Source organism: Callionymus lyra, chromosome 11 (genome assembly GCF_982586985.1).
Source record: "Callionymus lyra chromosome 11, fCalLyr1.hap1.1, whole genome shotgun sequence".
In the NCBI taxonomy this organism is placed as follows: Eukaryota; Metazoa; Chordata; class Actinopteri; order Syngnathiformes; family Callionymidae; genus Callionymus; species Callionymus lyra.
Window position 1 is genome coordinate 21533719 of NC_141828.1, and position 25220 is coordinate 21558938.

The 25220-nt window shown below is 38.5% G+C and overlaps 5 protein-coding genes across 5 annotated transcripts; 3 read left to right on the forward strand and 2 right to left on the reverse strand.

Annotated features, from left to right (window-relative positions):
* Positions 1–4153: 4153 nt before the first annotated feature.
* rps24 (ribosomal protein S24) lies at positions 4154–7554 on the reverse strand. Its single transcript, XM_087802846.1, has 5 exons — positions 7472–7554; positions 6819–6884; positions 6528–6737; positions 4896–5009; positions 4154–4228 (listed from the first exon to the last, which is right to left on the reverse strand). The coding sequence occupies exons 1-5, from the start codon at positions 7472–7474 to the stop codon at positions 4226–4228; spliced, it is 396 nt and encodes a 131-aa protein (XP_087658972.1). The 5' UTR covers positions 7475–7554; the 3' UTR covers positions 4154–4225.
* Positions 7555–8191: 637 nt separating this feature from the next.
* On the reverse strand, positions 8192–12356 carry eif4ebp2 (eukaryotic translation initiation factor 4E binding protein 2). The gene is made up of 3 exons (XM_087802127.1): positions 12042–12356; positions 10391–10570; positions 8192–9705 (listed from the first exon to the last, which is right to left on the reverse strand). The coding sequence occupies exons 1-3, from the start codon at positions 12172–12174 to the stop codon at positions 9674–9676; spliced, it is 345 nt and encodes a 114-aa protein (XP_087658253.1). The 5' UTR covers positions 12175–12356; the 3' UTR covers positions 8192–9673.
* An 853-nt stretch (positions 12357–13209) lies between these two features.
* Positions 13210–17860, forward strand: ppa1b (inorganic pyrophosphatase 1b). The gene is made up of 11 exons (XM_087802126.1): positions 13210–13368; positions 14406–14470; positions 15284–15337; positions 15413–15532; positions 15598–15684; positions 16815–16941; positions 17011–17138; positions 17209–17294; positions 17360–17435; positions 17499–17538; positions 17603–17860. Exons 1-11 carry the CDS (start codon positions 13308–13310, stop codon positions 17632–17634), a joined length of 876 nt encoding a protein of 291 aa, XP_087658252.1. The 5' UTR covers positions 13210–13307; the 3' UTR covers positions 17635–17860.
* Positions 17861–18455: 595 nt separating this feature from the next.
* sar1ab (secretion associated, Ras related GTPase 1Ab) lies at positions 18456–21979 on the forward strand. The gene is made up of 7 exons (XM_087802281.1): positions 18456–18540; positions 19252–19322; positions 19578–19697; positions 19766–19831; positions 19894–19997; positions 20062–20193; positions 20921–21979. Exons 2-7 carry the CDS (start codon positions 19265–19267, stop codon positions 21035–21037), a joined length of 597 nt encoding a protein of 198 aa, XP_087658407.1. The 5' UTR covers positions 18456–18540; positions 19252–19264; the 3' UTR covers positions 21038–21979.
* Positions 21980–22220: 241 nt separating this feature from the next.
* tysnd1 (trypsin like peroxisomal matrix peptidase 1) lies at positions 22221–25123 on the forward strand. Its single transcript, XM_087802563.1, has 4 exons — positions 22221–23304; positions 23954–24084; positions 24153–24338; positions 24403–25123. The coding sequence occupies exons 1-4, from the start codon at positions 22301–22303 to the stop codon at positions 24603–24605; spliced, it is 1524 nt and encodes a 507-aa protein (XP_087658689.1). The 5' UTR covers positions 22221–22300; the 3' UTR covers positions 24606–25123.
* The last annotated feature ends 97 nt before the right edge of the window (positions 25124–25220 follow it).

The window sequence follows — 25220 nt, forward strand, 5'->3', positions numbered from 1 at the left end:
AAGACACGAAAAAAATAAAACAAGACTATATTCTAAGCTTGTGTGTAGCAAAAAGGTAAAGGCTAACATGCTACACAGACAGGAAGTCTCCAGGTAAATATTGCAACCGCTTCCAGTCTAAAGTCTACTGTCTACTGGAAGCGCTCTTGATATTTACCTGGAGACTTCCTGTCTGTGTAGCATGTTAGCTGTTTAGCTTCCAAAACCATCTTAATACCTCCATAACGTTCGACTGTAACCTCCCTCTTGTATTGAAGCCTCAGCATAAGATTCCGAAAAACTTAGTCTATAGATCCCAGACTCTCAGCTGCTGCTTTATTTTTTAATGTCCATCTAATTTACAACCTTTAGTGTAGATGAGTGTGAGTAGAATTAGAGTTTTGTGTGAACTATCACTTTGACCACGTATTCAATAAAAGCTAACATTGTGCCCAAACTAAGAGTGCCACATACTGAGCTCTGAAAATGACGAAATGTACTGTATCATTCAAAACCTGATCATCACCAGTGTTTCCTAACATTGTTCAAAGAGGAAAAGCTCCCTGTTGCTGGCCTCAGAATGTCATCACGAGGGCTGCAGATGGCCCACGGGCTGTGTGTTTGTCTGGTAAAACTCTTGCCTTCAGTCGGTCCAGCCGCATCTTTCCTGCCTCAACCCAATAATTAGAATTCATGAAACAAGCATTTCCTTAAAAAACACACTTCCCTGTTGTTCCGGGGCAACTGAGGCGCAGATCATTTAATATATCAGCACCTAGCAACTGGCAGATGGATACAAGTTGGCGCCGGCTGCCAAAGCTGATAGGACACTGCAGGACTGCAAAATGAGCTGTGATGATTCCCCTGCTGAGGCCGACGAGAGAGACAACACCTCATTAAAATGCATCCGCCGTCCAACAACACACTTTCAAGCACAGAGTGCAAAAGAGCCCCGAAAACATACACTCAGAAGCTACACAAACATCACTCACACGCGATCACACGGACGCATGTGACGCGGTTATTCACGATAACTCGAGCTAACACGCTGAAACCTACATGCTAAAGATGTGCGTGTGGTTCTACGAGCCGGTGAGTCATCGGGAATTCTGTCTGTTTTCCCTCCGTAATGACAGAAATGAAATCTTTGCATGTAGAGCGAGCGGCCATTAAAACAGCACCTGTTGTGAGAGTAGGAACATGTGTTCCGGATCACCATCCGTCTTCAACGCAGCTTTGTTGTTAGCGACACGCTAGCAGGAATATTCCTCATCACACACACTAACACATTCCAGGCCTGAAGGAAAGCAGAGATGATTATGTGTTGTGTTTGGTATGTATTTGGACTCCCCGCGGCTCCTGGTACCGACTCATCATGCTGAGACAGCAGAACAACATCCGGCTAATGCTAATGCTAACGTGGGCACTCTCTTTTAGCTGTTTAGCTCTTAAAGTTCAACTAATGTGCTGATTTAAGTGTGTCTTAAATAGATGTTGGACTCTATTTTACTCATCAGTATGTGTCTGTTTGTACAAAACTCTCTTTTTATAGAAATATTTACATTAGAAAATACACATAACTCCCGCCCACTGAAAACGCTGGAGATGAACTCCTGTTTACCATGCCCACTCTGCTGTTAATGGTCAAGATTTGAGGTTTGTCACCGCACGTCATCAATCCCGGAAGTCTCCAACTCCAAGGGACTCGTTGTATAACCAAAGTGGGGCGTGATTACAGCTCGCTGGAGGAGTGAAGCCATTATTACGTCATAATGGAATCAGCTCTCGTAACCTCTCGTTCGATTTCAGACGGGGGAGAACTTTATAAAGTAATACGTTCAAAACATGGTCATAATGAGAGACTTACTGCATCTTAGAGAGGAAGACTTTAACATTTGAAACATGTTGGTGAGTAAGAAAAGTTGCCCTTTAAGAGAGGAAATTGGAAAAAAAGACCCAAAAATTACACCACTTTTCAAATGGGCAGCGCCAGGAAAAAATATATTACATTTCCAACCCTGACTCCCGAAGTCACAAGCGGATCTAAAAAAACACACACAGGTTCATTTCACCATCAAGTTTTAAGTAGCCTTTTTGGAAGTATCTTAATGGTAGACAATTGATAAAGAGAGAATAAGCGTTGGCTGGCTTTATACTTCCATCCAAGGAAGAGAGGAAGTGTCCACCTGTCCGGGGTGAAGCCTCTGTTGCCTGATGTAGCTTCTATGGTTTGTTATTAATCCTTGGAAATGGAGCAGATTCTCTAAAACGAACATGAAGATTTGTGCAGAGATGTGAATGAAAGTCCGGTAGAGGAGCGAGTGGCTGAAAAAGAGGGCTGAGAGACAAAGAGGGCGAGGGTCCGGCTCCTGGGACCCACCGCCAGGGTTGAGGAGAGAGAGAGAGCGAGAGAGAGAGAGAGAGAGAGAAGCTTAATTTCTGAACACCATCTGTCACCGGTCCCTGGGTTGAAAGCTCCGCTGATGTCGAACCTCCCACTGACACACACCGGTCTGACACCACAGATATCCTGGAGACAGCGGCAACATCACCTAGCAACCTGACCTCCTTAACGCTGACAGGCTTCACCTGGTCCACATGATATCTCTGTGTGACATCATCAGGGAGGGTTGTCACATGACCAAGAAGCAGAGCTGCGTCTGAGAATCATAACAACTATAGTCACCGCGACCACATCATTAGCGTTGACATTGCGATGACAAAAACAACGCTTTTAGGCATTCCATGTTTTCGTTACAAGATGCAGGAGTTACTACATATTTAAATAAAACTTCTTAAGCAAAAAGATTCACTTTTTAAATGTTTGAGTGAGATGACGATAAATATTAGTGGTATGTATTGGCTAGAAAACACAATATATTGTAATACTGTAGGATATATTTGTAGTATTGTTGACTCTGGTGTTGCAGAATTTACAGACCACGTGACTCTAAATTAAGTTGTTACTTTTTTAAATCAAAATATTTCCAAACATCAAAATTAAAAACTTCTGGAGTCTGTATCCTCTCATCCTCAGTCATCACAAGGATCTCACAGGATTTTATCGTTTCTTTAGCTTGCAGAGGATGTAATGACTGCTGCCATCTAGTGTCTGTAAGTTAATTGCAACACAAAAATAAACAAACTCTGTATTTGCTTCTCAATACTTTTGAAAATCTTTATTTTATATTAAGACTACTTATAGAACCATTAACAATACAATAACTATGGTATAATATGAAATATGCCAAACTTTTTTTGGAAATGCATGTTTTTTTAATGGATCAATATAGCGCTATCAAATCAGTACAGTATCTTGAAAAAAATACAGCAACATGTCCCTGTATCGATACTTTCTAACACTACTAATAAAGATGGAGAAGCACACATCAAATATTTAGCTGGTGTTATACTTAACATGACGTTCACGATGATGTTTCGCATCTTTCAGACATGACGGTTTGAATCAAAAACAGGCGTGAGGGATATTAAGAGGCAGGAGCAGGAGATGTCCTGAGGACAGACCAGTCCTTGGCATTTTAATCACTTCACTTGCCTCTCTGGAGGGATTTCCATGCAAATGAGTGGAAAAGGTCACAGCACTGGGAGAGACGTCTATTCCGTGGTGTTTATAAACAAGAGGAAGTTCACACGGTGAGCTGCCCGAAGGTCTGTTAATACATGCAATACCTGAGTATTCATTTCCAGGCTGTTGCCTTCAGGAAGAGTTCATTTTATGACCAGCAGACGCCGGAGCTTTGCTTTATTGAAGGTGGCCCCCATGTGGCCGATCAGGTAATTACACCCAAGAAATGACAAGAGCTCGACCACATCACATCCCGCCAAGAATGCTTTATAACATCCATTAGGATTAACCCTGGCTGGTGATAAAAATTATTTTAAAATCTGCTCAATGTTACAAACTTGGGTATAAAGTGGTTTTCTTCACGTGAGCCATTAGAAAAGAGCGTGACCTAGAGCTATTTTTTTTGAATGAAGGTTATCAAAACATCCTCATTAGGCTCAGATAAATACTCTTGAGAATAGATACATTTTTCTTTAACAGCGCATTTTGGTTTGAATAGACTTTTTGCACATTTACATCTTGAACATTTGTTGTTTACCAAGTTTTTTTTCTGACACCTGATGTGAGCGTTAACACACGAAACAGTCATTTCTTTCCAAACTTTATTGGATGACAATATACAAGAACATCTTGAGCATGAAGACCTCTGGTTGTCCGGGATCACTGGAGAAAGAAAAACAAAATCAGGTTATTTAAAAATATAAAATCTAATGAGTAAAAGGGAAAGTTTTGACAAGATTTGGACCTTTAGCCTTTAATGGGTTAGATCGTGACTCAATAATATTAAAGATCACATGAAGTTGTGTCATTGCCACAGACAAACGTGTGGGAATACCAAGTTATTAAATCAGAAAAGGGTAAGTCTAGTTACAAACTACATGAGGACGCTGAGAAGAGGGCAGGGCAAGTGTCGGGGTGTCTACGACAGCATTTAAGGGTTTACAGTAACAGGGTGAAAGGGCAGAGGGCATGCATTGGGCACTCGTGTCAGAGACTGGAGGTGCAGCACAACAGCACTCAATGCTCACTGTTCTATACCTGAGCAGTTTACTTCTGCAAAGAAAATCCAATGGAAGCAAAGGATTAAAAAAGAATAAAGTAAAAGATGTTAAGACATTTAAATGAATAGGTTCTTAAGAGTCCTTAAAACAATTATTCCTGTTAAAAGAAGTGTTGATGAAATAAACAATAAGATGGACAAACAAAATTTCATAACAAGAATATTTTGTGGCACAACTGACTGAGGTGGAACAACAGCCTGGTCAGAAAGATCGTATATATGGTCATTTGCTTGAGGATTTTTACAAGTTATCCGATTTAGTAACTGTACCTTTTTGCCAGCAGCACCCACACTGGCCTTCTTGGTGCCTCGTACTCTCTTCATTCTGTTCTTGCGTTCCTTGCGCTGTTTCCTGGAGGTCTTCTTTTTCTCATAGAGTCCGTGCTGTAAAACAGAATACGTTTTATCTTCACAGTAGAAATGAAAGAAATGTATGGTTGGGAGCAAGTAACATCCTTAAAAGATGATGGGAAACTATACTTTTCAAATGGCATCCATCAACATAATCTAGACTCATTCATACAAAGATTATAGGTTGTGGTGCTTCTGCAGTAAATAAAGTTTAAATCGAAAACAATGACATCAATGATGTAAGGATTCAGATTTACGTTCACAGATCAGCAACATCTGTATAAACCACCAAAGATTGGCTGCCTCAAATCTACCAAGTTAAGATTTAACATTTGCATAATTTCCAGTGGGTTTTATACAACTTATTTAACTTCAACAGTGGACACAAAAGTGCATTTTTGGACGACCTGGATACGTTTAAGCCTATATAGTTGCAGACTCGATTAAAGTAAATTTCAATACAACAAATCACTATTGAGAATTTTAGGGTTTGATTAGAATTGCCTGGAAAACGGTATATAGACCAGAATAAAAACGGACTAGAAAAGGCTTTTGTGAAACACTTTCTGATCAAAAACATCAACATTATAGCAGATTAAATTATTGTGTCATGATATTTGACATCATTGGACAACAAAAACAATGTTCTTACAACAACTGGGCTTCTACAAATTGGGGTTAGTTTACCCACAATTCAGTAACCTTCATGTCAACTAAGGGTTGGGATTATTTTCAGAGTAATCTGTTCCTTTTTAGAGTTACACAAAAATGTTTGTTCATTTTAATGTAGCGGCTGGAGCTCAGTTGTTTTAGTCTTCATCCGAAAAGACACTTAAAAACATCTAAATACATCCATACTGCTCGTCTGTAACATTCCTCTTGTATTGAAGAATCAACTTGAGGAATTGTTCATAAAGGACTTAAAAAGTCTGAATATTTCAAGCTCGTTTTTAACCGACGAAGACAACTGAGCTCCAGTTGCTATATTAAAAGGAACATACATTGAATGAATCCTTAAAACTCTTCACTGACTTCCAGTTTCTTTCAGGATCAACTTTAAAATTCTGGTTCTTACTTTCAGAGCTATTCATGGTCAGGCTCCTCCTTACATCACTGATCTGATCCAGCCTTACACCCCAGCTCGGGCTCTGAGGTCTGTGGATCAGAATCTACTTATGGTTCCACGCACACAGCTCAGGACCAGAGGAGAGAAATCTTTTCAGGCTGTTGCTCCTAAGCTTTGGAACAATCTTCCTCTCTCTTTGCGCTTGATGGAGTCCACTGACTCCTTTAAGAAACATCTTAAGACGTTTCTATTTGTTCAGGCTTTTCCTTGAATTTCTCAAACTCCTGTGTTGTTCTCAGTATTATCTTTATAGTATGTACCTTTTTGAGTATTGTTTTGATTGTTTAAGCGCTTTGTGACCCTGGTCTCGAAAAGCGCTATATAAATAAATATTACTATGAATCAGTATGACCTGTTGATTTTTATATGAAAAAACTAAACAAGCACAATAGACTTTGCCAAAACTTTATCAATCTAATACTTACCCTGGCCAGTCTGTGCTTGGGTTCGTTCTTCTTGGCGAAATCTAGAGAGTCGTACACCATTGCGAAGCCTGTTGTCTTGCCGCCACCGAACTGGGTCCTGAACCCAAAGGCGAACACAACATCGGGGGTAGTCTTGTACATCTTGGCAAGTTTGTCCCTGATTTCAGTCTTTGGGACTGTAGCCTTGCCTGGATGCAGCACATCGACGACCTTCATAGGTAAAAATTAAAAGATCATTTAATATATATACGAGCAACAGTTTGTTAAATAGAAAACAGTTTTGCATCTTACCATTTGCTTCCTTTGAAGGAGCCTGTTCGTCATGAACTTGCGTGTCCTGACTGTTACTGTGTCATTCTACAGCAAAGAAAGAAGCAATCATTTGTCATTATATCTACCAATATTGAAGGCTTACAACATGAACAACATCAGAAAACAAGGGTCTTAAATAATGTGGGACACCGTCCTGTTAGACAACAGGCAGATATTGACACTAAAATCATCCTTATAGCGCGGAAATATGAGATAGCCACGATTATGCATGTCCACAGAAGCTAAAGGGGCCTCGCTAAAGCTAGCAACTGTGCTAACGTTAGCTAGTCAGTATTAAGTAAGCTTTATATTATTGGTAATAGCGAGTTAACCGCTTATATCTGCCCGACTTAAACAGCCTTTATATTAATTCAATACGTTTATAACTACCATTACTACGCTATCTGAGCGGAACAACACTACATGTGCATCGTATGGACTGAGAGCAGGACGTGTAGCATTTATTGGTCGCTCATCAAGTTTTGACTCTAATCCGAGCGAACCACAGTAATATCAGCACAGACGTTTACTTAAAGTTTTATTAATCAATCGATGTGCTTAAAATGTGCGAAGGTGGCCGGATTGACTTGATGTTGGACGGATTCTTTTTCGATTTTAGCCTCAACACTCACCATCTTGACGCCGGGCTCGCGCAGGGACGTAGAAAAGGAGGAAGAGAGGATAGGCGACCCGATAAATGCCTGTAGAGAAATTGATGGGTAGACCCTCAACTCGCCTGATCAAAAATCCCGTATAGATGTTATAAGTATATTACACGTTCTATTTATTTATTTTGTCCGAAATGTCTTTATAATATGTGGTGAATAAAATGAAATATATATCACAAGTTCTTTCGGTATACGTTCATGTCTAAAATCCTAAAAATAATCTCTTAATAAGGATTAACAAAAACTGGGGATGAAAATAGTATTTAAAAACTAATTTATTATTTAAAAAAAGGTCGTCTTATTCAATGTGATAGTATTTTTTATTTCGTTCATTCAGAAATGTAATCATGTAGCCATAGAAACGAAACCAATTTGGCGCATCTCCGGTCAAAACTGGAGTTGTCAAAAAAAGTATTTAAAAAGTATAAAAATAAAAGCTACATAATTTACAATTATGTAGCTTTTATTCTCTAGCTAATTGAGACCAAAAACGAACTTTTTTCTTTTTTTTTAGTTAATAAATAAATATGCATCTTCATCATTCATAAGTCCAAATGAATTAATAACAATCGTATTATTTATGGGAATGCTATTAAAAGCTATACAAATGAGAAGAAAAAAAAAGTATATATAGTATTTTACATTCATTTTCCTACTACTCATTGAAATAAACCACACAACACCTTTTATTTGTTACTGAACTTTATTGATGTTGTAGCAACAGTGTCCACTGGCATTGTAGTTCCATTCAAAGTAATAGTTGATGGTCAAACAGATGGTTACAGTTTGTTTCAAATCTCTTTTTTTCACACAATGTTAAGCCCTCATTGTCAAACCAAACTCATTTGAAATAAACCTGCAATCTGTAGGATAATGTCACAAAAAGATTTAACGCCCCAAAATGTATTCAAGCAGCCCCTGATAAGAACCAGGATGGTGTGCAAAGCCACAAAATAATCGTTTCAACCGTAGAGACAGTCCCACTGGCAAGTTTGGATGTTTGAGGAAACCTTGTGGAGAATCGATGGGCTATAAGTCAACAAACTAGTAACTACTGGTCTTAAACACAGCATCACTCTTTCAAACTCAAAAAAGAAGTGAGTGTGATTCTGCTTCATGAAAACACAAACACTGCTGATTACAATGCTGGCTGCTTAACGTTACAGTGAAAAAATAAACCTCTCTTGGAAAGTATAAATTGATGGCAGGAACCGAGGTTTGGTATCCGGCCTGCATTCAAGTAAGGCATGGGCAGACGTACATGACACATGTAAATGATAAGGTAATGTTAGATTAAGGAAACTGGGGCAGATTTGTTGACTGAGGGCATGGAAACTTAATAGTTTAAAACTATAAACCTACAACTTTTATAAAGGTTTGCAGCATCTCCTAAAAAAAACCCTTCATTTGTTTCTGAAACAAACTGCATAGCAAAACATGTTGTTTAGCAAATTCCAAATCAACCAGTGATCAATTGAAGCTTAATCTAGGAAATTGTGCAAAGATGTTCCCGTCACAAAATGGCAGTAAATTCAAAATTAACGGAATTCTAAACTTTATGATCATTACGTGCGTTTGGCATTTAAAATATTATTTGCAGTTCAAAATATGATATGCTTTTTCAAACAAATAAGTTAACGGAATGACAAGAAATTATCTGTTTAGCCGTTTTCTCACAGGCTGTATAAAAAAAAAAGTGACGTTCTTTTCAAGTAGTTCCAAATAAATCGATTAAGTACTTACATAATGTGCTAGTTGGGGTTTCCAAAACAAACCGTGATGGATCTCAAAGCTAAGATAAGGCCAGTGATAAGAATGATGCCCCCTTCCTCCTCATTTTAAAGTTTAACTATCAATGAAATAGGTGCAAAACCCAGACTTGCATAAATCCAAATGTGTAATCTTCAATCTTGATTGATCTATGATCCTCATGTCTGCTCCCTGCTTCTTCTCAAAGATGGTACCTAAGGGAGTCTAACAAGGGGAGCCACACTGAACCTGTATGTATGATGAACATTCTCCGATGGGTTACACACATGACATCCAGCTGCAAAACAGAGAGCTAAAATAGATGGCTGCCATGAGGGCTCACAACATTGGTTTTCTACAAGCCAAGCCACTGGCTCACGCCAGGTTGTTTTCTTTTGCTGGTGGGATTTCATTCGGTTAGATGTCCATTTCGAACTGAGCATCATCAACTGTAGAGCAAAAAAAAAGGTGAAATATTTGAGATCATACATGAAAAACTGGTTCAATTCATTTGAATCACTGGTATCAAAATGTTTTGAACCCTTGGGGCCGAATAAAATGTACATTAGGTAGAACTTTATTGATGATGTGTTCTACTCTATGAAGACATGCTCTTTGCCCATCAGTGTTTTGTCATGTGGAAACCGACTTATTTTATATGCTGTATGTTGATTAAAATCAAAGCAGATTAATGTTCATGTTTATAAGATATCATTGTTTGAGATAAGTTAATCATATTGAGCAAACTTTAACAGAAGTTATGATTCCGATGGTATTGTCTTTTAATTTTTGAAGGCTCAATCAATTTTGATCATCTCTGTGGTCTGTCCTCTTTACTTGACCAAACTATGAGATTCCTTAACTTCAACATCAGTTTTACTCTTATTTGGATTATCTTATCTCAAACAATGATATCTTATAAACATGAACATTAATCTGCTTTGATTTTTATCAACATACAGCATATAAAATGAGTCGGTTTCCACACGACAAAACACTGATGAGCAAAGAGCATGTCTTCATAGAGTAGAACACATCAATGAATCGACAAAAAAGAAAATAATTCTTGTTGTTACGATTCATTAGCTGATATAAAAGTGAATCCATCTATCTAATACTCAACAGGAAACTAACCAGTTGTGGGCTTGCGGTCGTGGTTGTTGATGTGGTTGTTGGTTTCATTCTTCTGTTTCTCATTCAGGTTACTTTGGCTGGTTACCCCAGGAATGACAGGCAGGTTAGCTGGTGGAGTCTGGGCTATGGGAGAGTTGCGTCTGTCCAGCAAGAACTTGCGGTCATAAATGATTCGGGTTCCTGAAAAAAGGGCATATGTTAACATTTTCTCTACATTGAATAAGTTAATGACTATGTTTAAGTTCACAGAATAGTTCAACTGTGGCAATAGTTTGTTTGTATTAGCTAACATGTAAGTACATTCCATGTTTTAACTCTATATAAAACTCACATCGTGGAAGCATGATAGATATGTATTACATAAGTACGTGTTCATTTGCTGCTTCCGGGATATCGGCAGTGGTCATTCGGTGCGTTTTTCCTGTTTAATCGCACCATCTGAATAGCAGCCTGACCGCTGTATTCCCCTATTCAACCGCGTTTGTGTTCTTTTAGTCATCACTATTCGTCAATACTGATGACATAAGACACATGTTCTAGTTTATCAGGAATATCAACATTTACGGATTGAACAAGTACAAGTGCAACAAATCATTTGCCAAGTTTTCCCTCGACAAAACTCACTGGCAAAACATCTAACGCAAGTAAAATGTTAATTGAAACCCCTATTATATTATAAGTTATACATTTATCTGCAAGTCTGCCAAATATCTTTGAAATGGATTTTTTTAGACCTGTCAACTGCCTGGTTGAGAATGACCAGCCTTGTTCACTGAAAAAAAATCACTTCCAATGCTAATGTAATTAATTACATTTTTAATAATACACATATACGGTTCTTTATGTTTCCAATACTGTATAATTAAACAACTTATGGCATGTTTGTTCAATCATGGCTATTAATTAGCTTTTTCTATGCATATTTTGAGAGACAGGTTTTCTAATTTAACTTGAATAAGTTGATTAGAAATGATTAACATCATTATTACATACCTCTTTTTCGGTTCCGTTGCTTTTCAATGATACCAACTTTTTTAAAATTGGGTTAATATTAAGCAAGTTATGACATCTTGAAAGTCAAATTTACCAAAAATGTCGAACCTAAAATGTTCTATTGACTTAGTATTAAGGCGGTTAACAGAGATTCATTTTCACCTGTTTTAATAACCCATTACTTTCTTAAAATTGATAACTGGAAGCGTCTTTACGAGACGTGTCTGATAATATTACTTAATATAAATCAATTAATCTTTTGACTTTTAGACACATACCTACATTATAAGACAACCAAAGCGAAATAAATTTACATACATGAAAAAACATAATTTTTGTGTATGTAATTAATCCTTTTTTTAACAATATTGTTATTAATTTCACGTGTACATCCTCGTAAATGTATAAATTGACATCTATTTCTTCGTTAAGCGCCTGTTTAAATAAGAGGTTTTAAAAAACAAACCCAGGGATCTGCAGTGTTTGCCGTCCATCACTCTTCAGCAGTTATCGATAAACCAGCCAATCAGCGCGCGAGGATGGACCGAAGGGGCGGGACTTGCTTTTGTTTTTGTTTTGACCGGGATGACAGGCAGCCTAGGCCGGACTCACATCCACAACACGGTAAAAAGCTCTAGAAACAAGTGGTGACAGTTACCTCCGGGGGTGGTGGAGAATAAAGTGCCTCCAGGGGTGGTACAGTAGTCGTGAGGTAGCTGCGTTGTATCGTTGATCAACACCGTCTTGGTCGGGATGGCCCTGCTCTCGCTCAACTGACGACTGGACGACATTTTGTTTGGGGACTTTTTTTCTGGAGCAACGGAGAATACGAGTTGCTTTTTTTCCCGACGGACGGTGGACACCTGGCTGATCTCCACCTTTTTTTAAAAGTCTTTCTAAAGGCTTTCTTGTCTCTCCGCTCGTCCTCCCAGCCGTCAGCACCGTCCCCTCCCTCAGCAAAGGCAGGAAGCACGACAAGCTGCGGCCGGAAGTTACGTCCAACACGGGACACGCCCCCCCCTAATAAATCTCAGTTATTTCAAAACCGATTTTTTAAAATTGTGTTTAATGTTTTATTAATCATTAATTATGAGTTATATATGTTTTCACAGTTTTTATTATTATTATTATTATTGGGTTTTATTTCAAAGTGCGCTATAAATAAAGTGGCTCGAGCTCCATTTGAACCTGAAGGGGTCGCGTTGGTGTGATAAAAAAAGTAAATAAAATAAAAGAAGACGTGAAGAAGTTTCTTAGTTGTTTGACAAACTGTACCACTCGGTTACAACTAAACATTTATCTAAGGACATTTTATAAAATAGGAACTCTTCAAGAGCCTCCTTCAAAACTCCTTTTACTTGAGTAAAATTGATTTTACTCACCTCTATTCAATATAATAAGAGCAATTTCTTATATATTATAATGTGGTAAAGATATAAATTATACCAGGCTTTAGATAATTTAGATGGAGAATTGATCAGAATAAGAAAAACGCTTAAGGTATTGCCAGGTTATAAGGATGTAAGGGTAAGGATATACAATTAAATGATACGAATGATGTAAAAATAGATGAATAAAATAAAATATATTTGAAATAAAATAAGAGACATCACTATAAAATGGCAAAGAAATAAATAATAAATAACAGATGGAAATAAAATACATTTAATCAAACAACATTCATGATCCGGACAGCAGACGGATAGGAAGATGTTCGGCTCCGTATAGATATAATATATATAAATATATCTAAAAAGAAAAACGAATCTTTGGTTAACAGTTTCTTTATCTATGGACTTTAATCAGCCTACAGTCCCTGAACGCACCATCCCAGAGCTGCACATGCGCACTAATGATCTCCTCTCCCACCTCTCTCTCCGCCGCCATCCTTCATTGACACAGAAACACAAGCCTGAACTTCAACATGAGCTTCACAGTGGAAGAGAGAGGGATCCCGAACTCCCTGAGCTACCGGCTCTTCTTCAGTGAGTAGTTTCAAAGGACTATTTATCAGACGTTTAATCCGGATTATTTTATTTTCACGTTAGCTTGAGCCTCAACCACGTGTCGCTTATTCATTCAATGTTCTCAGTCTGTGAAGTGACAACATTTGTTAATCTGAGTCACTGTTAATCCTTTTAAGTTCTTCTTTGTTTGAGTCTTTTTGTTGTTGTCGGACCAGATCTGATCCTACTAGTCAAACCGGGTCAATTACTTACTTACTCCGCAGTGAATATTTAAACCAGTTTCATTGGATATGTCTCTACTTGTGTTAATGTGTTTTTTAAATGTGTAGATTCAAATGAAAGTTGAGAGGTGTATCTGAACTTGCTTGACCACGTCACCCACCAGGGAGACATAATACGACAGTGTTGTGTGGACAACACCCACCCCTAGTGTGACGTCACCACTGAGCTCAGAGACTGGGATCTAGATTTTTTGTTTTGTTTTAAACCTGGATGAAAAATGTAAAGAAACAACCTCCGAATGAACCAAGTTACCCTGGATCACTGAATAAATATTTCCTTCTGCTTTATCTGCTCCTTGTATTCATAATAGTCACAGTTGGCTTGTCCAGTTTCTTCTAAGAAAGTGTATTTTCATCTTTGATTTAAACTTTTATCATATAGAATCTCTATCTATTTCTATATTTAATATTTATTTGGAACACTTCCTCTCTCTTTGCCCTTGATGGATCTACTGACTCCTTCAAGATGTTTTGTTCAGGCTTTTCCTTGATTTTCTGGAACTCCTGTTGTTTTATCAGTTTTATCTTGATCTTTAAAGTATATACTTTATTGGATATTGTTTTGATTGTTTAAGCGCTTTGTGACCCTGGTCTGGAAAAGCGCTATACAAATAGAAATTACTTACTTACTTACTTATACTTTTCCTAGTTCTGAACCCAATTTAAAACATTACTATCTGGTTATTATTAATGTTTGTTCACGACACACTTTCTCCTGCACTTTAAGCAAATTATTTTGTAGGTTAATTTTGTCTTTCGAATTCTTTCGTGCAGGAAATGCTGAGGGCAAATACATCTCACCTTTCCATGACATCCCAATGTACGCGGACGAGAGTCAGGTAAGCCCTAGATACAACACTACACATGGAGTCTGGAGAATAAAGCTCTTGTCAATAAGTAACAGAAATAACTCAAGTACTCTTTAACCTCCTTTACCTGGGATATTGTTTTCCTGATCATGATCTAATATCTAATCAGAAGAAAAATATTTGTTAGTTACAGTTTATTAATTTGGTACGCTTCTTCAAGGTGAGTTAATTTATTTAGTTTGGCATTTATTAGAAGGAACAATAGAAACATAAAAGTGAAATATTGATATCATTTATCATAATATTTCCCTTTAAATGCATGCCATTCAGAAATGTAGTCACTTAAAAAAGATCAACCTTTGACAACTGACAAGGAACAATCTTTACGAGAGTTCAGCCAACATTTTGAATATTGTTTTTTTTATGGTTATATTGGGCTGCCATGTTTGGTTTGTTGGAAGTATTCCCAGTTAACCAGTATTTCATACATACAGTATGTAGGCAAGTTCCCTTGTTCTGTGTTAATGAGTCACAGGAAGTCCATGATAATTGGTCAGAAGTTTATTTTCTTGCGTTTGCATTTTAACTATTGCAGTTCAAACACGATTTATTAGCCTATAGTCTTATGTTTTATCATTATTCTTTTAATAGACATTTTTGATGTATAAAGAACGTGTAATATATTTAGTCACTTTAAATAAATAATTCCCCATCATGAGAATAACCTGGATTTAAACCAGCTATTGTCAACTAATTTAACTAAATGTGATATATTTTGTTTAAATTATGTCAAACACAAAATTCGTTAAATTCGTTCATAGTCTTGTTTTATTTTGCTGGCAGAACATCTTTCACGTGGTGATCGAGGTTCCAAGATGGACGAATGCAAAGATGGAGGTAAGAATGTCAATTATTTGAATAAATGTTGTTTGTAGTTCAACAATCTTAAAACAATGTTGTTCCTCCTCTTAGATCGCCACCAAAGACCCTCTGAACCCCATCAAACAGGACGTGAAGAAGGGGAAGCTGCGATACGTCGCAAATGTTTTCCCTCATAAAGGCTACATATGGAATTACGGTGCCATTCCTCAAGTGAGTCATGTGACCTGCCACCCTCAATGTAAACTGGATTTATACGTTTTATTTATTCTGTTTAGACCTGGGAAGATCCCGAACACAAGGATGACGCCACCGGCTGCTGCGGTGATAACGATCCTATTGACGTTTGTGAGATCGGCACCAAGGTACGATAATATTTTCTAACTAATGATGTTCATTTAAAAAAAAGAAAGATAACGTTTTTAGACTGAGAGTTTTATGAGCAACCACTGTGTTCTGGCCGCTAAACTTTGGTCAATAAATGCTCAACCTTTAATGTATGAAGCTTTTGTCTCTGAAGTGTCAATAATCCAAAATGTAATCTCTGTGTTCTGTAAAGTGAGCAGAGATCTCTCCTTTATTTTTTTTACTTAGTATTTTTCACACAAAAGCCATATTTATTGACATATAATCTCAATAATTAAAAGTCAAAGTATTCAATTTAAATACGTATGTTAATGGTATGTTCTTAATATTCTTTTTTCTACTGTGTAGTTTAAAAATATACTTTTTGTTTTGTAATTTACTCCATTCTGCCATCTAGTTTGAACTGTCTTTTTTATCTTTGATACTGCATGTTTCTTATCTCTTGTTTTTTAATATTTTTACATCTAAAAAATACTGTGAACTACGGCTGTGTATTGACAAGAATCTGGCGATATGATGCATATCACGATATGATATATTGCTGGAGGAACAACAATAAATATTGTGTCTTTTAACGAAACAACACTTGTAGGAAAGTGCTTCTCAAAATGTTAAACAATGTAAACTTATATTATCAAAACACAATGAAATGCATTAACCGTCTCAAACAACCTGGAGCAACATGCAATATTCAGTACTTTTAATGTTGTTTTAAAGCTCATTTAAAAATTAGTCTAAACATCCGGTTTAAAAGCTGCTGAAGCCCGGTGTGTCATTTCCATTTCAGTCATTACTGCCATTTCGCAGATTTTGTTGATAATTTAGCACGGAGGAAATGACGAATGTTGCCAACTAGTGGCCAGAGGTTTGATTGCAGAATATAATAAACAAACGCCTTGAATATTTATATGTCCATACAGTATCGGAAATTTAAGAAATTGCGATTATATTTCATCATATTCATATTTTATTACATCCCTACCGTGAAAAGTTAGCTTTGTTTTCTCTCATTATAATCATCACATATTGACAATAAACCTTGATTTTATATATGACTTTAAATTAAAAAAGGAAGTTTCAATGATGTTTTTTTTTCTCTGCCAATCTAATGTGATGCATCTCTTACCAGGTGTGCTCCCGCGGCGAGGTCATCAAGGTGAAGGTGCTCGGCGTCCTGGCCATGATTGACGAGGGAGAGACCGACTGGAAAGTGATTGCAATCAACATGGAGGATCCTGAAGCCGACAGCTTCAACAGTAAGAACTGGATCAAATCTTTAAAAGAAATCAACGTATAAAATCAACCTTTTTTTCTGTTGCGCTCAGACATCGACGACGTCAAGAGGTTGAAGCCCGGCTACCTGGAGGCCACGGTCGACTGGTTCAAGAGGTATAAGGTGCCGGACGGGAAACCAGAGAACAAGTTTGCCTTCAATGAAGAGTTTAAGGATAAGGTTCGCTTTTTTTTGTTGTTTGACATGAAAGCCTCTGACAATGATCAACAAAAACCACTTTATGTTTCAGGACTTTGCTATCGAGGTCATCAATGGCACTCACAAATTCTGGAAAGCGCTGGTGTGCCAGAAGTCCAGTGCCGGTGAACTCAACTGGTGAGATGAAACTCAAGTTTCACTTTTAAGTTCCAGTCATGACTTTAGTCTCCACCACATCACAGCAAAAACACCTGCGTGTCCACGGCTGACAGCCCCTTCTGCTGCTCAGCAGACGAGGCTCAAGCTGCCGTCTGTGAAGTAAGTCAAACTTTATTTTTCTTTCTTATGAACACGCTATTTACTTGTAACCTTTACTTCTAGTCATGTCCATGTGGAAAGGCCGAGTCGATTCCCTCGTCGGGTAAGAAAAGTCGTTGGAAATATTTCTCCGACTGTATTTGTGATCGTTTCTCTTTCGTTCTCAGTCGATAAGTGGTTCTACTACGAGCGCAAATAATCTGCGCAATTATTGCACGGCTGACCTTCCTTCGAGCATGGGAAGGTGTGACGAAGAACTTGGACCAGAAGGTTGCTGAGTGGGATCTTGGAGTAGTGTCCTGAAGATCTCTGTGGAGATGTGCTTATAAATGCGCATTTCTATTTGCTTTAAGCTACAAGATGTATCTTACTTGTTGTCTGTTTCCCACCTCCTTAAATAAAGATCAACAGCTTTATCATTTTCACCAGTTGTGTTTGTTTTTTTTGTAGATGTTAATATTTGTGCTAAGATCCTTTATGTTAAACGTTAGAAAGAAACGCATTTATAAAGGTTAAGCATCTTACTCTGACCTCATTATAAGTGGCCCCACCTTACCTTGCATTTTGATTACAGATGGCGACGCTAAATCGATTTATTCAACTGAGTTAGGTTTCAGTGGAGTTTAAACACTCCTGATGAATAAAAAGAAAAGAAATGAGCACGTTTTTAATCGAACATCAACGTTGCATGATACAATGCTGGTTCCTGCTTATCACCAGCCTTTGACATGTACGCTTTGCAAGCTATTATACCTTAATATTAAATTTATAAACACCATTATAAAAAACATTTTTTTTAACGCTTTAACTGGGCACTTTTGTAGCAAAAGTGCTTGAATTATCAAGCTTTCCTTTTTTAATAAATACATAAAAAATAAATAACTCACATGACTGCTGTCGTATTTTTGCGCTTTTCTAAGATAAACATATAAAGGAACAGTATTTGATGAGTCATCTCTTTATCATTCCCTTCTCCTCAAGCGCACTTTTATCGACGCTTTTATTTACTTAAGTGACGTACTTCCGGTTAGCTGTCAACTTTTTTAGCTTCACAACAATCGACCGGTCAAACTCGGAACAAACTCCAGGACCAAAGTTGAACAAGGTAAATCCACCAAATATAGTCTTTATGTTCTATTTTATTTTTACGATATGTTACCTTGAGCTATACGTTTGTTGAACATAGTTGACAAAAATAAAGTTTGAGAAGCTGCGAGATCATGTTGTCGACACTGACATCGCTCACACTTTGACAGATCGTCGTTTTTTTTTTTAGCAACAAACGATTATCTTTTTAATATAATGTTTAAATGTTATTATTTTGATCATGTTTGCCTTCGTGGGAAAACAGGTTGTAACAACATATTGTTTAAGGTCTCGCGGTACGTTAAGTTGTTCGGTTTATGACTAAGAAGGGATTTGTATTATCAATTATTATTAAGAATTGTTATTACATTAAAATGAATAAATGTACAAACATGTAAACATATTGATCGCAAATTTTACGCAAGAGTGAAAGGTGTGCGCGTGTGTGTGTGTGTGCACGCGCGCGCGTGTTTGGCTCAAGTGTCCTTGCCACAACCTGCTGTAAAAATAGTCATCGGAGGTTCAGTGTTACTCCCAGAACCAACTGGTACTTCCAATACCCTCGTTTTCTTTTGTGTGATTATACACAGATTACACATACCAGCAGAATTAACGCAGGTCAGGAACTTGCAAGTCTTTTTTTACCCATTAATGTCCATTTATTTTGAGAATCAATGTCCTCATGAACCTCATAACTGTGTTTCATATCTCACTCGACTCCTCATTCCAGGCATTCTACCACCATGTCTTTCATATTTGACTGGATCTACAGAGGCTTCAGCGGCGTCCTCCAACTATTAGGTAACTTGAACTAGCTCCGGAACATTCTTCACTTGTCAAAATAAACCATAGTTTCATGTTGTAATAGTCGATTGATGTTATCAGATCATAAGTGTTAGATACAAGAATACATTTACTGACAAATTGACCAACTAAATGTGTGTTCTGGAGCTACCCCTTGTCTTCTCCCCAATAGAACCCTAAATAAAATGTAAAAAAGGATTTAAATCGTTTTATTCAATGAACCCGTTTGAATTTTCCACTATTTTAACTCAGGCCTGTACAAGAAGTCCGGCAAGCTTGTGTTTCTCGGACTTGACAACGCTGGAAAAACGACGCTTCTGCACATGCTCAGAGACGACCGCCTTGGCCAACATGTTCCGACGCTGCATCCAAGTGCGTTAACTTCTGTTTTGGTGTGTTGTTTGTGATAATTGAGCCAGAGTTGTGTTGCTTTCTCTCAGCTTCTGAGGAGTTAACCATCGCGGGGATGACGTTTACAACCTTCGATCTCGGCGGCCACACGCAAGGTATGAGTAGAATGCTGCTCGTCCAAACTCACCTGTGTGTCAATGTTGTGTTTCTATCGCAGCCCGTAGAATCTGGAAGAACTACCTCCCCGCTATAAACGGCATCGTCTACATGGTGGACTGTGCTGACCATGAGCGACTTGTAGAAGCTAAAGTTGAACTGGATGTAGGTCGATCTTCACTTGTGTCACATCATTATAGAAGTTAATTAATTTTTTGGGGGGTTTCAGGCGCTTTTAACAGATGAAACGATCGCAAATGTTCCTGTTCTTATCCTGGGGAACAAGATTGATCGCGCAGAGGCCATCAGCGAGGACTCCCTCCGAGTGATGTTTGGTCTTCATGGACACACAACAGGAAAGGTAATGAGTTTGAGTGATAAACAAACCTTCAACAGTAATGTAAAGGTTGTTTTATTTAAAGGTCAACTAGTGTGAAACTTTCCTGACTCACTCACATGTTTAAGATGTTTCAAATATTGAAGTCTTCCTCTCCAAGATGCAGTAAGTCTCTCATCATGACCATGTTTTGAACTTATTACTTTATAAAGTTCTCCTCCGTCTGAAATCTGGGCGAACAAGAGGTTACGAGAGTGAAGTCCATTATGACTCCTCCTCCAGCCAGCTGTAATCACGCCCCGTTTTGTTTATACAACGAGTCCCTTGGAGATGGAGATTTCTGGGATTAATAAACAGTGACAAACCTCAATATTAAACCAATTACAGCAGAGTGGGTGTGGTTAAGGGTGATCCTGATTTAATCTTCAGAAAAAAAAGATTTTCAATGGACAGGGTTTAAGCACATTTTCTAATGTGAATATTTCAATGAAAAGAGTGTTTTATACAAACAGAAACATACTGACGAGTACAATAGAGGTCGAAGATCTATTTTAAACGCACTTAACTTATAAAGATAAGAAGTAAAAAATTGAACATGTTTAATTTAACAGGTTATATCTAGACATTAAATCATTAACTATAACATTGTACTGACAGAAAACTGCTTATAGGCATTCCATGTTTTCTTTTGTGTCTGCTTTTGATGGATAACAAGGCATTCCTATTTGATTTCTCCTTTCTTTGTATCCAGGGCAAGGTCTATCTGAAGGAGCTGAATCTGAGGCCAATGGAGGTTTTCATGTGCAGCGTTCTGAAAAGACAAGGATATGGAGACGGCTTCAGGTGGCTCTCTCAGTACATCGACTAACTGATGCTGTTCAACTGGTGCTGTAGAGCACACAAACAGATGTTCCACACACACAACTACCTGTCGCGAAGTGGTTGGGTACGAGTCAGAACTTCATTGGGGTTATGTAGCTTGTTTGCTTTGTGTCAAACTCAACTGTCAAAAATCCAGCTAGCCCACAATTTGATGAGGCAGGCAAGACATTTAAAGAGATTTAGCTCAAAATTTCAGTCACTACTTATTAAATGATTAAAGATAAGATTATTAAAAGGATAACTGATATTACATCAGTTATTGACTAGACGACAAGTCTATACATTTTACTTTTCCTTCCAACATTATTGGGGTTAACGTTTGGCCCCTTGTGCAATTGAGTTTGACACCCCTGCTTTATGTGGTCAATAATCAGTCTTACCAAACATTGTGGTGGTTCCACCGTTTCCTCAAGTCTGTGAAGAGTTGTGTAGGCCTTGTAGAACATGCTGTCAACCACTCTCTTGGTCAGTTTTATTTTTGGCAGCAGGTTTTATGTTACAGAGAACGTCCGTTTAAACTTTAGAGGGCGAGGTTACTCCTCTACATGTGCTGCTGTTCTTAAATCTATATGAATCTAAAAATGAATAGGTGTCATTTTAGACGATAACATAGTTTTATTTATTTTGTGTTACTGGAATGTTAAGCTTTATATTCTGTGGTAAAAGATTTGATTGTTAACAAGGACAATGGTTCTAATAACACAAACCACTTTAACATGAGTACTTTGTGATTCGGTATCACAGGCAGTGGTATTATGAGAGTACTCAGAGTTAACACGTTAAACAAGTGCAGTATTACATGTTATGTATATTTTACTTTATTTATTTACAAAGGGTACCCACAAAAAAAATTATATTGTGTGTTAAGTCTGACAAATAAACACATTTAAAATTCTCTAATCGTTTGTCATTAAATTGTGAATATTCATCTGTTCTTTTTTGTTTACTTGTTTACACTCGATGAGTGGTCCGTGTGGTACTGAGAGTGCCAGAGTTAAGTATTACTCAATTTCACAAAAAAAACAACATTTGTTGTTTTGTAAAAAAACAACCTTTACCCCATTAGCCAATGATATGAATCGTTAACCTTCGTATCTTTCCGTGAGTCGACGCGCCGAAGGAGGCGGAACCCGGAAGTAAGTCGACGGCGTCATGAAAGTAAACAAACTTTGGATTCGCTTTTTTTTTTTAAACGGTGCATGATCACTGTTGCGTTTGGATTCCACAGTATATTCATAAAGGAATTATTATGGACCTGACAGAGGTCGAGAAGCGGTGTTGTGTGGTGTCGGTGTCGGACGGCCGGACGGCACCGGTGAGCTGCAGCGGCGTCATCGTTCACTCCGGTGCCGGTGTCGTCCTCTGCGCCGGACTCCCCTTCTCCCGGTTCCTCGCCGAACCGAAGTCTTTAAGCAGAAACAACAAGTGTCTTCCTCCCGACAGCTTCCCTAAACCACTTCAGATCCGCTTAAGTTTGGGCAGCCAGAGATCATCCAGATCCATCCCTGAATTCGAAGCTGAACTTGTGCTGCTGGTCAACTGTCAGGAGCTCAGACAGTCTCTACAGTCTGTGTTTCTGCAGACTGACCAGTGGGGTTTCCATGGCAATGTAGAGGATGAAGATTTGGTGAGAAACACTCAGTTCCTCAGCTGGTTTGCTGTCCTTAAAACAAGTCACCTGGCTGACTCAGGTGTCATCAAATGGAGAAACAGCTCATCTCTACAGAAAGGTGAGCAAGTCGTTGCATGTGGATCCCCGTTCGGCTCCCTCTGTTTGGACCTCTTCATCAACACCATAAGCAGAGGCATCGTCAGCAACCTTGCCGGAGATGACAACGTCGTGATCCTCACCGATGCCCGCTGCCTCCCCGGCACGGAGGGAGGAGGTCTCTTTGGGGTCAAAGGTCCGGATCGTCTTCATTTCATCGGGATGATTGTGTCGCCCTTTGGTTGGAAGGCAAACGAGTGGATCGGACTCAGCATTGTCTGCTCGTTCCAGGTCATCCTCAGGAACATATTATCTTGTGTTGGTGCTGAAGATCCACTCAGAGACCTCCAGCTGGTGGAGAGAAACCTGAACATTTCCAGCACAGCACAACAGACCATGTTTGTTGGGTACCCGACTGTATGTCTTGTGGACAGTGGGTCCCTCTGGGGGTCTGGTGTTGTGGTTAGCCCTGACTTAGTTCTAACCTGTCGGCATGTCGTCCATGACCAGTCGACAGTCACCCTGAAGTTCCATCAAAAAAATAGGTAAATCTTATCATGAGCATGTAATGATAGTCAAACTTCACTCATTTTCTACTCGCCCTCATGTCGACTAAAGGTTGAGATTATTTGAGTAAACTTTTCCTTTTTAGAGTTATAGACAAAAATGTTTGTTGATTTTAATGTAGCGTCTGGAGCTCAGTTGTCTTTGTCCTCATCTTTGTCCAAAAAGACACTTAAAAACATCCAAATACCATCATACTGCTCGTCTGTAACTTCATCTTGTATTGAAGCCTCGACATTAGGAATTCTTCCAAAAGAACTTAAGTTTGTTTTTTTGTGGAAGCTCTAGTTCTCCCAGCTCCAGCTACACGTTTGTCCTTATTGAAAAATATTGTAAGTGTTAGTGGCCATGGGATCGACGCTGATAGCCTCGTATCTTCTTCTAAAATATAGACTTGTTTAATTTCTTTTCGGAAAAATTCCTAATGTTGGGGCTTCAATACAAGGTGGAGGTTACAGACGAGCACTATTGAGGTATTTGGATGTTTGTAAGTGTGGTTTGGACGAAGATGAAGACTGAGCTCCAGTCGCTACATTAAAATGAACAAACATTTTCACTTATAAGTTTAAAAAAGGAAACGATTCCTCTGAAAATAATTGTGTCACAAAAAACCAAACATTTATGTTACAGAGTCCTTACTGTCCCTGGAGATGTTCTCTTCTCCACTAGCGTGACGTCTCCGTATGATGTGGCCGTGGTCCAGATGAGAGAATCCGTTCCACATTCCTTGATTCCCCACATGGCTGAGAGCTTCTCTCCAGGTGATATTAGAATGTTTCTTTTGTATCCATCTGAAACTAGTGCTTCTTAAAGTATACCTTATTTTCAGGAGACTCTGTGTTAGTGGTCAGCTATGGTGGTCTAGGTCAGACCTGTGGACCCTCCCTGACCAGCGGCATCATCTCCAAAACCATCAACCTCAACAACAAGCCCGTCATGCTGCAGACCACATGCGCCGTTCAAGCTGGAGCCAGTGGGGGCGCTGTTGTGCGGAGACACTCCGGAGAGCTGCTCGGTGAGTCGGTACACTTTGCGATCAGTAGGGGGCACAAGAGGACCGTGTTGTATTTTCTGTGCAGGAATCGTGTCCAGCAACACTAGAGACTTGACTGCCAAAGTGACCTACCCTCACCTCAACTTCAGCGTCCCAGTGACCGTGCTGCAGAGTCTGTTGCATCAATTCACCGAGACAAGAGACACGGACGTGTGGAAGGCTCTAGACACCACAGAAGAAGAAGTCAGAAGGGTTTGGAGGCTGCAGGACTCTCAGAGCAAACTGTAACAGTGATTGACAAATGAGATGGACACTTGGTTCTCAGGCTCACATGTGCCTTTGTAAGATGATGCCAGCAAATTAAATTAATTGTATAATAGGTTACTAATAATGATACTTGAATTAGAACCGGATTTCCACTTGACCGGTTCAGGATGTGCTCCCAGCTTTCCTCGAAATTGGAAATTTAGGTGCAATCGGAACGCAATGGATCTCCACTCACATTTTTTGGATTTGACAAATTTTTGTGAGACTTGGCGACCAACCTTTTATACTTATGGAGCCCGCAAGAAAGAATAAATAATGTCCTGTGTGGCAGCATTTTGAGCTGATCTCTCCTGATAAAGTATAATAATTCTGTGACATATTTTCAAAATGAAATAATCTAAAAAAAAACAAACAGCTTGAAGCCAAGCACTGTGGAAAATGTGCTATTCTTGAATAAACATTAATATTTGTTCCCCCAAATACAAGTAGTTCAAGCACATTTAATTTAAAGTGAAACTACTCGGATGGAATGCTTCAGTGGCTCATGAAGCTTAATCGTGTCATCACTAACTTTAATATTAAGTGTGTTTATTAAAAAAGGAGTCTGCTGAAGAAACATTGCTCAAAGTGTTCTGT